A 12809-nucleotide genomic window follows, 5' to 3' on the forward strand; every position below is an offset into this window, starting at 1 on the left:
CTACAACTAGGTGGTGGTGGCACACGCCTTTAATCCCAGCACTTGGGAGGCAGAGACAGGCGGATTTCTGAGTTCAAGGCCAGCCTGGTCTACAAAAGTGAGTTCCAGGACAGCCAGAGCTATACAGAGAAACTCTGCCTCAAAAAAAACAAAAACAAAACAAAACAAAACAAAACAAAACAAAACAAAACAAAACGCCTACAACTCTTGTAAAGGACTTGAGTTTGGTCCCCAGCATCAACATCAGGCTATCAATGCTTGTAACTCCAATCCCTGGGAATCCAATCCCCTCTGGCCACCAGAGACACCTGTATACACATGGTTTTACATAGGCAGAGACACATAAATCAAAATGAATAAGTCCTAAAAAGAAAAAAAAAGATCAAATGTCGATTAATTTTCTCTTCAACTATACAAGCAGAAAAACTAGAAATCTAAATTTGAATGTACAATTTGATTGAAGTTTTGCATCAATTTAAACAAACATAGACATGACTAGACAAATGTTTGGCATTTCTGGCCTAGATCTGGTCACATACTTGGGTAATGGTTATCTGTTGGGTCAAGCCCATACCCCCTGCTTTTGAGAACTGTTTCTAAGTTTAGTCAGGTAAGTTTGTTGCTGTTGTTTTTCCTGCAATTAGAGAGTAGGTCCAGTGATACATGCTATAATGTGAGACGTAAGCTTTCAGTTTCCCCAAGAGAATTTGCTTCCATGCTAACCTGTACCATATGCCTAACACATATATGCAGGTATAGGTATAACACCCACTCAATTTAACAGAGCCAAAGACCAAATAGTAAGCAGCATAAACAGAACCAAACCATAACAACTATTTATTGAGTGCCAACTATAGATGTGCTATACTCAGATTTTCAACTCAAACCCAGGGGTTGTGTTTTTTGAAGTACTGTTGATGGAAACACATCAAGAATTTCTCTAATTACTTACTCCTGCTTGGAGTAAGTTTCCCCTACACAGTTTAAAGAGCCAGAGCTGTTCATGCCTTTCAGATTTGCTCCAGGTGACACCCCATCTCCAATGCCAGCATCATTCACTCTATTACTGTTGCGGTGCCTTTATTAGAAAATAGACTACTCCAGGAGTGTCTAGTTCATTTCGGCAATCTTAGAAACTGATCCATGAGTTTCCATGATGTTTTCTGAATGATACAATAAACAAGACCCCAGATTTGAGAACTGAGGCTTACTAAGCCATTCCCCTAACCAGGCACTTCATGAAAGTTGGTATATCCATGGAATAGTCACAGCCTGGTTGAGGTACACTGCATATTTCACAGATGAAGAAACTGAGAGCCAGAAAAAGAAATGAGTCACACAACTAGAGACAAACCCAGTCACTTAGAAACTGAGGCTGGGTAACCTGATTCTCTTCCTCTTTTAGCCTCTTATTCTATACAGACACAGCAAGCTTGATAAACGGCAGCAAAACTGGAGGGCAGGGGATCCAGATTCTGCAGTTAAGGATGGATGGACTGTCACAAAAGATTGAGGAGACACTTGTATGCATGTGGTGCAGACAAGGGCACCTCTCGGGAAAACAAGCAGTCTCTTATTGCTTGGACTCTGCTCAAAGACTATGTGGTGCTCTGGGAAACCCTGTGCTCCCATATAGGATAATGTTAGCAGTAGAAATACATTTGTGTGGGCAACCTCCTCTATATCAGACAGAAAGGCCACACTGAATCTCCAAAGTCCAGAAGTTTTCACTATTCTTCCACTGATGGAGGAAGGAAAGGGCGTGAGGGGGGCAGGGGGATTTTCAAGGGAAGGGACTGAAGACTAGAAAAGAACGAGATGACAAATCTTGGGCCTTTGCCCCTGCCTAGAAATACCATAAAGTATCCTGAACTCAACATCTATTTCTTTGTTTCTACCTCAACCTCTAGCACCCTAGTGTAAGCAGTAGAGAGAGTTAATGAGTGGTGAAGAGTTCCTCAAATGGTTTCTTACACCCAGAGTTTATGTAACAATCCCAAGGTCAAATTCTCCGGTCCTTTTGCCAAGACATAGCCTTTGATCATCCCCTTTGGTCCTCCTCCAACCTCTGGCTACTGTAGTCCTCACATGGACTTTGCCTGGTTTGTAATCCTCTTCCTCCAGAGAAAAAGGAGTTGTTGCTTTTGTCATGGTTAGCCTATCTGCAGCTGGGGCAGGAGCTATGTGGTTTTGGGCATCTAAAAACTTTTGTCTAGCTAATGGAGATTCTGAATGAAATCTCAGAAAACAGGACTTTTGTGTGTGCATGTGTGTGTGTTTAAATCTTGTTTCTCTGAAGGCAGACACAGCTCTAGTGCTGTTCGTCTAGCCTGTGGCTCAACCCAGATGCCATTTGTGAACCCCATTAGTGGCCCTTAGTTAAGTCACCTTCGGGACGTAGAAAAAAAGAAAAAAAAAAAAAAAAAAACTAACAACACTCTGGTCCCTTCATTGAAGCCAGGGATAACTGCAGAAACTCTCATCTTGGAACACCCATTGATGTTAGACAAGGCTAAGCGTTATGGGCAAAGGCTTGCCTTATTAAGGGGCAGATGGAGGTCTTCTTGCTCATGTGGGTCACCTGGTAGAAGAGCAAGTGGGAAATCTGACTGCAGCTCTTGACAAACCTGCAAATGAAAGGCCTTTGCTTGTGTGCATAGGCTGGTGTCCACAAAAATACTAGCTGCAATCAGGAAACTTCTAGGGTTTCTTGCCCATGTGTGAACATTGATGGAACTGTGGTGTGAGATTTTTGCCACATTCTGGAAAGGTCATTTGCTCAAGTGGATGCGCTGGTGTTCAGTGAACATGGTGATCTCACTAAAGCCACGACCACATTCAAGACACCTGAAGGGCGGTTCTCCATTGTGAGTGCGCTGGTGCCGTAGGCAGTTTGAGCTGTTGGTGAAGTTCTTGCCACACTCACAGCAATTGTAGGGCTTCTCACCCGTGTGTGAACGCTGGTGTTCTAGCAGATAGGAACTTCGCCCAAAGCTGTCTCCGCACCAGGCACAGAAGTAGGGTTTCTCGCCTGTGTGACAGCGCTGGTGCTGTAAAAGGTTAGAGCTCAGGCTGAAACTCTTGCCACAGAGGCCACAGCGGTAGGGTTTCTCACCAGTGTGAGTTCGCTGGTGCTGGATCAGGTTGGAGCTAACCCTGAAAGTCTTTCCACACTCAGCACACGCATAGGGCTTTTCCCCAGTGTGCACCCGCTGGTGTTTTGCTAGGTCTGCACTGCGACCAAAGGCCTCTCCGCACTCCATGCACTTGTGCGGCCGGAGACCTGAGTGAGAACGACGGTGTTTAGTGAGATTAGAGCTGAGGCTGAAGCAACGGCCACATTCTGGGCAGGGGTATGGTTTTTCACCACTGTGAACTCGGTAATGCTTAACCAGATCTGAGCCACGCCGGAAGCTTTTGTCACACTCTGGACAGCTGTAAGGGCGGTCACACCCATGGCTGCTTTGATGGTGAATGAGATCAGAGAGACTGGGTACAGCCAACCCACAATCCCTACACTTGAAAGCTTTGGGGACTGCAGGATCACTGGTCTTGACAAAGGTTTCTTCCTTGGGGCCAGAGCCTGACCTACATAAGTACTGCTGGTCCAGCATTTTTTCCACGGGGGCTGGTTGTTCCGGCCGCGCCAGGAGGGGGCGCTCATGTAGCGCGGTCTCGCGATCCAGGGGCGACCTGGGGGCTCCCGGGAATTTTGACGTCCGGTTCTCCAGCAGCTTAGCCCCATCTAGATTCTCCCTGGTCACTTCTGGAGCCGCAAGTTCCATTGCGGCCGAAAAGCGCTCGGTTTCCTAAATGCCACCCGTTTAACTCATCAGCACAGTTGGAGAACGGGGCACTGGAGGCTTGGAGGCCGGTACCGGAAACGGAAAGGTCCCCAAGCCCGAGAGACTCTAGGAAGTGGCAGCGAACTTTCCCGGTAGGTTTAACTCTTTCATTCGCTTGGCGAGACCTTTCTGTCGGGAACTTAGCACTTTTGAAACGGCTTGGGGTTCTGCGAGTCTGTCAGTCCGGCTTTCGGAGCCATTGATCACCGCGCTTTGAGGGTTGCCAATCAAGTCTGAACGTCGCCGACAAGGACGTACCGGGAGCGAAGTGGCTAAGTCACGTTGGGGAGCACAGGACAGCACTAAGACTCCACCGCGGGGCGTCTGATCCTAGGAGCAACAGTTCACTCTTCGGCCCCGGGAGGAGTTTCTCACCCACTTAAACTGCACTAAGCTTGGCGCCGACTACATATCCCAGCATGCACCGCACGCGCCTCTTACTTTCCCACAGATAAATACCATTCTCGCCATGTCTTCTGCGACTGTGCAAGTACCGGAGTTCCAGAATCTAGAACTTGAACTTCCGACTCGCAAGATAACTGCGGCGGCGCTATTCCGAGGAGCAGCCTGGCCACGCCCCCCTCTTCCAGTTCCGCTCTCTCAGAGTACCGGCGAGACGCGGGGCGGAGCCTGAGGCCCGGGCCAAGATGGCGGCTGCGAGACCGGCCCTTACGGACTCGCTCTCGTTTTGCCTCGCGCAGCTCACGGCGGCGGCCGGGGAGGGGCCAGGTGGGGGAAAGGACCCAGCTACCAACGAGACACCCCTGGGCCGCGCGCTCTTAGCTCTTCGCACGCGCCACATCAAGGCGGCAGAGGGGATTGAGCGCTTCCGGGCACGCGGCGGGCTCCGCCCCCTTCTCGCCCTGCTCCGCCGAACGGCTGCTGCGGGCCCCGCCCCGTCCCAAGCAGCCTCTGGCTCCGCCCCTTCGTCGGTTGCGTCAGCTGGTTCTACCCCTGGCCACGCCCCCGCTGCCGAGTCGCTCTTGACGCCTTCGTTGCCAATGCGCCTGCGCAAGACGCTGGATTTGGCGCTCAGCATTCTAGCCAACTGCTGTACAGAAGGGGCGTGCCGGGCCGAAGTGCGGAGACTTGGAGGCATTCTCCCTTTGGGTAAGTGCTCCGCCCCCATTTCTTAGAAAGGTTCCAACCCACAGTATCTGCGCTGCCCTTCCATTATGCCAGGCCTCTGAGTACATGCTTTGTGATGGTGCAGCGCCACTCATCTCCTCAGGTGTGATGCTATGTGACGTCACTGCTCTCTCCATAAATTAGACCTGGACCTGCCCAGACCAGAAGTAGATACTGACTCCTGCCTCACTTTTGAGCAAGTGGCTTATACTTTGTTTTTGGTGCTTCTCGGGGACAGTACCCGTCCCTGTGCAAGGCTTCACATGGAAGAGCAGGAGGCCAGAAAGTGTAGTTTTAAAAGTTAGAAAGTGAGTTTAAAAGTCAGACATACCAAGCAAATCACCCAACCCCTCCAAAGCAAGAATTCTTTGTGTAATAACAATAGCTACCCGACAGGATTGAAGTTGAGTAGAAAATGAAATTCAAATGTACAGTGCCCAGACTCCAAGCATAAGTGGGTACTTAAACACAGGAAACAAATTCCAGCAGAGGATCAGCCTTTCTGTGTACCGGGTGATTTGGCGCCTCCTTATGGTGATGATGGGAACAAAGTTGCATCATTGCCTGTCCTGTATCTCAATTTTGACAAAAATCTTAATTTTTAAAGTGAAGCATTTTTATATTTAAACTTGCATAGATTGCAAGTAATGTGTTTGACAGTAGGCTTGATGGAATGCCAAGTTCTCTCTAACCTTGCCTGCTGTGCTGGGCCGTATTGCCTTTTGATTGGCAGGGATAAAAGTTAACTTGGTTCAAGCCAAGTTACCTGGACTACATGACCACTTCAGCCGCTCTTCCTGACATATTCCTTTCTCTGGTAATACCCTCCCACCGCAGTTGCCGGAGTGTATCTTGTCATTCCCCTTAAAGCCCTTTGGTGGCTTCTGTGGCCTTCACATTTATATTTTGACTCCTTGGACAGGCATTTGAGGGGCTTTGTGAAATCATAGCACAGACACTTTTACCCTGGGGCATTTGGAAAAGCTGCTGCAAACCATTTACCATCCCTCGGGCAAATATCCATTCAGTCAGTCCTCCAGCTCTTGCTCCTCTTTTAGCATCTTCTGAAGACCTTCTCTAACCCTCACCTCTCTTTCCTCTCCCTCCCTCCCCACTCTCTCCTTGAGATGTTGGGGCTTGGCTCAGGGTTTGGTACAAGCTAGACAAGTACTCTGCCTCTGACTTATATCCCCAAACGTTTGCCACATTCTTGCTTTGGTTGATTAGAAACAAACAAACAGTAGAGCCCTCAAGCAGACAAACTGTCCTTGCAGTGACCATTCTTCAGTGTGTGAAGACAGACAGCATCCAGAACCGGACAGCGCGTGCCCTGGGGAACTTAGCCATGGAGCCTGAGAGCTGCAGGGACATCCACTCTGCTGGTGAGAGGCTGTGGGAGTGGGCCAGGCAGAGATTCGCTGTAGGGCTTGGATGTCTACCCTTGCTCATTACGTATCTTCCTCTTCTCCTTTTAGGTGCTGTTCCCTTTCTTGTTGAGAGCCTTACCGCCTGCCAGGACTCACAGTGCCTACAGAGCATAGTTCGTGCCCTCCGCAACTTGGCAGACTCACCCCAGCACCGTCTAGCCCTGGCACAGCAAGGAGCAGTGCGGCCACTGGCTGAGCTCCTGGCTACCGCCCCAGACCCTGCACTGACTGCGGCCCTAGTCCGTGCTCTCTTGGAACTCAGCCGAGGCTGTTCCCGGGCCTGTGCTGAGCAGCTAAGTCTGGGTGGGGCACTGGGCCCCCTTGTCAGCCTGGCTTCTCACCCTAAACGGGCAATACGTGAGGCAGCCATCCTGATCCTCGCCAACCTGTGTGCTCAGGGCCTGGTGCGGCCTGCACTGGGCAATGCAGGTGGCGTGGAGGTGTTACTAGGTGAGCTTAGGCGGCGACGGAGTCCCGGTGGGAGCAGCTCAGCTACTCAGCAGCCCCTAGTGCGAGCTGTGTGCCTCTTATGCCGGGAAGCCATCAACCGGGCTCGGCTTCGGGATGCCGGTGGTTTGGAGCTGCTGATGGGTCTGCTGCAGGACCCCGGTGCCAGTGCCTGGCACCCACGTGTTGTGGCTGCTCTTGTAGGCTTCCTTTATGATACTGGGGCCTTGGGCAAGTTACAGGCCCTGGGACTTGTGCCTCTTCTGGCCAGGCAGTTATGTGGTGAAGCTGGCGAAGAGGAAGAGGAAGGAATCGAAGCAGCTTCCTGGGACTTCCCTGAGGAACGGACCTCTGGGCAGGCAGAGGGAGGGAGCTTCCGAAGCCTCAGGTGAGTCCTGTCAGGGCCTGAGCATGGAGGTGCTCTGGGGGAGGGAGCTTGTGTCTGCCTCAGCCATCTTCCTCATCTCTGCCTCTGCTCTGTCGCCAGACACTTGGCTGAGACTGGTCCCTGTGTCTCTGCTCTGCTCTAATCTGACTTGGATCTGCCGTCTGACCCTGGCCCCACCCCATCATCCAGAACTCTGGGCCCTATACAAGTTGATTGGGGGTGGCATGTGTCCTGCTTACAGTAGTATGCTAAGAGCCCCAAGTCTTGATTGATTGATTGATTGATTGATGATCCATTGATTGGTTTGATGTGGTGTTTTACTATGGAGTCTAGGCTGTCTGTATCTCACTATATAGCCCAGGCTTTCCTTGAACTTGAAGCTCTTCTGACTGTCTTAGGCTCTAGAGGAGTTCTTGGTCTGTTACCATCAGCAAAACATAACTGGTTGACCTCTCTGAGCCACTGACTCCTTGTGTGTGCAATGGAGAATAACAGCTTATGGACCCACAAAGTCATTGCAAAGACTGTTCCTTACTTAGCTCCAAGCAGTGGTCAGTGACTGTCGTCAGTCTTGTGAGCTGACTACATCTCCACTCTCACTCCCTCACAGCCTCCTCTCTAGTTCCTAAATAGGATGAGACAGTGCCTTCTGAGCGGCTATGTCCAGAACACTCTTCCTCCTGTGTGCTTTCATCTCTCCTTCCGTCTCTTTGGTTGCTCTTCTCTGTCTAGAATATTCTTCCTCCTTAGGCTTTCTTCTCTCGCCTCTGAGTCTGTGCTTGGTTCTTACGGTCTCTGTAAGGAGCCACGATCGCTGTGGTGTTGCCTGGTTCACCCGCTCTGCTCTCCATATCCCTCTCCCTTCTGTTCCCACCCCACACTGCAGATAGCACTACCATGAAAGGTTTGTTCTGTTTTGTTTAGCCAAGGGGTCTCACTGTAGCCTAGCCTGATCTTAAACTTACCCTGCATCAGCCCCGAGTGCCAGGATCACAGGCACAGAGCACTGCATACCTGCTCAGGCTGGTTGCCCTGTGAGCTGTGCTGTTTCTCCTCAGTAGATCTTAAAGGTGTGTAAAGAGCTGTGGCCTTTCTTGCTGCTCCTTTCTTCCCTCTCCTCCCTTTCTGTCTTCTCTCTCTCTCCCATCTGTCTGCTTTTCTTTCCGTCCTTTGAGACAGCGTCTCACTAGGCTGTCCTGGAACTCGCTATCCCAGGCTTGCCCTGATCGTGTGACGCAGGACCATCTTTTTGATTCTGCTTCCTTGCCTTGGCTCTGGGTTCAGACTCCTTTTCTTCCTGTCCTCTGTAGGTTGTGGCTGATTTCTGAGGGTTATGCAGCAGGCCCTGGAGATATCTCCCCAGATTGGTCTCCTGAGCGTTGTCCGATGCCAGAGCCATCTGAGTCAGTCAGTCCTACCCCTGGCCAGACCTCAATGTCGACACCCCGCACTCTTCGCAAACCTGGCCGCATCCCTGCTGCCACTCCTGAGGAGCCTTGGGGCCAAGAGGGGCCAGCCCTGTTGCTGTTGTCACGCTTCTCCCAGGCTCCTGACCCAAGTGGAGCTCTGGTGACTGGCCCAGCACTGTGTGGCCTGTTGGCCTATGTGACAGGTGCACCAGGACCACCAAACCCACGCGCACTTCGTATCTTGGCGCGCCTCACCTGTAACCCTGCGTGCCTTGAGGCCTTTGTGCGCACTTATGGTGCAGCGCTGCTGCGTGCCTGGCTGGTACTCGGTGTCTCACCAGATGACTGGCCTGTGCCACATGCCCGGCCTGTACACCGAAGCCAGCACCGAGAGCTGGGTATGTTTCCCCTATCCCTACCCACGTGAAAGGCCCTTTCACCTTTTGTGAACCTAGAACCTCTCCTTCCTACTCACTTGCCTGCTGTCTCCAGCCTAACATCTAGGCTGCTGAGCCCCCCGGCACGGGGGGTTTGAGGGCCCTGGAAGGCAGGGATCGTTCCCTTCTGCTCCATAGCCCTGGAATACCGAGAGTTCTTTTCTGTACTTTCCCCAATCCTTGGGGCCCAGATAACCTGGTACCAGGTTTGGCTCCTAGTACCCTAGAGGCTGACCTTTCTGCATTTCTTTACCCACTCTGCTCTTGGCTCTGTACTGTGCTAGGCACACTCACTTATGCCCTCAGGCCAAGGCACCAGGTCCTCGAAGGCTCTACTGCCATTTGCATCTTAGGAGTGCCCTGTCTTCTGTGCCTGACTCTAGGCTGTTTCCGTCTTTGAGGGCCTAGATCTGCAGGCTGACATCCACATTTCTGTTCTCACCCTTGATTTTTAGTTCCTCACAACCTAAGCCTGTCCTCAACCAGTGCTCCTCACGCTCCTCTGTTGATTTCTTACTGAGGTTTTATGCTCCCCCTTTTACAGGCGTAGAGTCCTATCTTGCCCATAGCACCCTGCTCTTTAACGCCGCCTCCCACCCTGACCTCTTGTGCCTGTCCCCGCAGGAGAGATGCTGCTACAGAACCTGACTGTGCAGGCTGAGTCCCCCTTTGGAGTGGGTGCCCTCACCCACCTGCTGCTCTCTGGGAGTCCTGAGGACCGCGTCGCCTGTGCACTGACCCTACCCTTCATCTGCCGGTGAGGGGGAATGGGTGCCTTGCGGGGATTGTGAGCTAGATTGCAACTCTCCAGCCCTGCCCTCAGCTTGCTGAAAGACCCCTTCTGACCCCAGCCCTGCCCTCAGCTTGCTGAGACCCCTTCTGACCCCAGCCCTGCCCTCAGCTTGCTGAGACCCCTTCTGACCCCAGCCCTGCCCTCAGCTTGCTGAGACCCCTTCTGACCCCAGCCCTGCCCTCAGCTTGCTGAAAGACCCCTTCTGACCCCAGCCCTGCCCTCAGCTTGCTGAGACCCCTTCTGACCCCAGCCCTGCCCTCAGCTTGCTGAGACCCCTTCTGACCCCAGCCCTGCCCTCAGCTTGCTGAGACCCCTTCTGACCCCAGCCCTGCCCTCAGCTTGCTGAGACCCCTTCTGACCCCAGCCCTGCCCTCAGCTTGCTGAGACCCCTTCTGACCCCAGCCCTGCCCTCAGCTTGCTGAGACCCCTTCTGACCCCAGCCCTGCCCTCAGCTTGCTGAGACCCCTTCTGACCCCAGCCCTGCCCTCAGCTTGCTGAGACCCCTTCTCCCCACAGGAAGCCGACTCTGTGGCGCCGCTTACTTCTGGATCAGGGTGGCCTCCGCCTCCTCCTCACAGCACTAACGCAGCCAGCGCCACACCCACTCTTCCTCTTCTTTGCAGCAGACTCCCTGTCCTGTCTCCAAGGCCTGGTATCTCCCACTGCAAGCCCAGTCCCTCTACCTGCCCTGCCCTTGGAACTTGACTCACCTCCCCCTTGCCTCTACGAACCTCTGCTGGGTCCGGCCCCTGCCCCAGCTCCTGACCTGCACTTCGTTCTGGATTCAGGCCTACAGCTCCCTGCTCAGCGGGCTGCTTCAGCTGCTGCCTCCCCTTTCTTCCGGGCCCTGCTATCCGGCAGCTTTGCTGAAGCCCAGATGGATTTGGTGCCGCTTCGAGGCCTGTCCCCTGGTGCAGCGTGGCCTGTCTTACATCATTTGCATGGCTGCAGGGGCTGTGGGGCTGCTCTGGGGCCCGTACCCCCACCTGGTCAGCCCCTGCTGGGCTCCAAGGCCGAGGAAGCTCTAGAAGCTGCTGGCCGATTCTTACTGCCTGCACTGGAGGAAGAGCTAGAAGAAGCTGTGGGCCGCATCCACTTGAGTCCCCGGGGTGGCCCGGAGTCAGTGGGCGAGGTATTCCGTTTAGGCCGGCCCCGGCTGGCTGCCCACTGTGCACGATGGACACTAGAACCAGGGCAGTGCCCAAGAAAAAGGGCCCTGGCCCTTACGGGGCTCGTGGAAGCAGCAGGCGAGGAGGCAGGGCCCCTCACTGAGGCTTTGCTGGCTGTGGTAATGGGGATTGAGTCATAGTGCATATGCCCTAGGCTAAACTATTGGCATCCCTGGGAGAGGACCCAAGGGATGAGTTGGCTGTAAAGGAGGCTTCTCTCAGCCTGAGAGAAGACTGCAGAAGGCGCTATCCTCAGGGACGGAAGAGAAAATGGAACTGGATCCCAGGATGAAGATCTAACGATCCATAACTCAAAAGCCAATACCAGAGTCTGTGCAGGAGTCCAAGGGACAGCTCAGGCCCAGGGTCTGGCCTGACTCAGCACTATGGTATTGAAATTAAACACCTGAGATTTGAACACTGCTGCTGTGTGGGGTCGTCTGTGTGCTTTCCCCTGGGGGGGTACCCCACCCACTTACCTGCTGAGAGCTCCTCGATTTGACTCAGGCCATCTGGGTTTCAGGGTTCAAAAAAGCATCTCCTGAGGGCTACTACAGACCTGGGGTATGGTGGGTTTTCTCTAGGATGGAGTTTTGAGCCCCAGTGGAGGCCTGCTTTCTGTTTATAAGTCCTCATTGCTTAGACACAGCCACCCATCTAAATACATAACCTGGCCAGGGTTAAGAGGTTTGGGCTGGGTACTTGTGTGGAGCATGGCAGAACACTTCTGTCTTCTGACTGTCCTTTACCTGTCAGGCTGTGTCTGTTCCGAGCTCTTGAGCCAGTTTTTTCAAAAACCATTTATTAGTGTAGTAGGTATGTGCAGGCCGTGCTCCCTATGTGGAAGTCGGGACAACTTGAAGGGAACCATTCTCGGCTTCCATCATCTGGCCCTAGGGACCAAATTCAGGGCATCTGGCTTGGCAGAAAATACTTTACCTGCTGAGCCATCTTATCGGTCCAAGCCAGTTAAATGTCAACTGCTTAGTGGGAAACCTGCTATGTTCGTATGGTTTCTGAGGCCCATTCTTAGTCACTTTCAGAGAAAGCCCCTCTGCTGGCACACGGGTGAAGGAAGGGTTCCCTTGCCTGGGCTCTCAAGAGCCCTAGACTAAGCCTGCCAGGGCCTGGGCATTTCAGAAAGGTGAGGTAAGATGGTTCTTGCTGACCCTGAGCCTCTGGGGTTTCAAATCTCTGCCTAGGTTATGCATTAGGGTGTGCTGTGGTGGCACACACCTTTAATCCCAGCATGGAGGAGGCAGACCCAAGAGTACCTCTTTGGAGTTCTAGGACAGTTCCATAGTGAGATCCTAACTTTTGAAAAAAATGTACTTAGGCCTGGTCCCTTTCTGGTTGATTTAGGCTGGCATGGAGGGCTATGCTGGGCTTCAGTATTTTTACCAAATTTCCCAGGTTCTGACTTGCTCCAGAGTTGGGGCCCCACATTCTATGGCTTAGATCTGTCCTCCAGGATGCCTGCAAGACAGCAGCCATCTGTCCATACCCATCTCCAGGTGTTTCCAACTTGACTTCTTTAGGGGTCAGTTCACAGACAGCTTCATATCACTCTGTGGCTGGTCAGTGGCGTTTTCTTCTCTTTCACCAGTACCTTAGGAAAGGGTTATTTTGGAACGGGCTCTGGTCACCTCCTCCGTGTTAGGAATGGGTTTGTTATCCTGGGAGTTTACATGGGGTTAAGGTCTGAGGTTTGCTTTCCCTGTTCTGTGTATCTATTCCCAGGTCTGTCTTTCAGGGAAAGTCCTGCC

General features: G+C 52.5%; 2 protein-coding genes across 2 annotated transcripts; one reads left to right on the forward strand and one right to left on the reverse strand.

The window, feature by feature from the left end:
* Nucleotides 1-816: 816 nt before the first annotated feature.
* Nucleotides 817-4397, reverse strand: 9130023H24Rik (RIKEN cDNA 9130023H24 gene). Its single transcript, NM_177001.3, has one exon. The coding sequence runs from the start codon at nt 3783-3785 to the stop codon at nt 2772-2774; it is 1014 nt and encodes a 337-aa protein (NP_795975.1). The 5' UTR covers nt 3786-4397; the 3' UTR covers nt 817-2771.
* Armc5 (armadillo repeat containing 5) lies at nt 3723-11466 on the forward strand. The gene is made up of 6 exons (NM_146205.2): nt 3723-4955; nt 6248-6355; nt 6449-7235; nt 8546-9042; nt 9706-9838; nt 10391-11466. Exons 1-6 carry the CDS (start codon nt 4493-4495, stop codon nt 11181-11183), a joined length of 2781 nt encoding a protein of 926 aa, NP_666317.2. The 5' UTR covers nt 3723-4492; the 3' UTR covers nt 11184-11466.
* Nucleotides 11467-12809: the final 1343 nt, after the last annotated feature.

The sequence above is a fragment of the Mus musculus genome, chromosome 7 (genome assembly GCF_000001635.26).
Source record: "Mus musculus strain C57BL/6J chromosome 7, GRCm38.p6 C57BL/6J".
Lineage (NCBI taxonomy): Eukaryota > Metazoa > Chordata > Mammalia > Rodentia > Muridae > Mus > Mus musculus.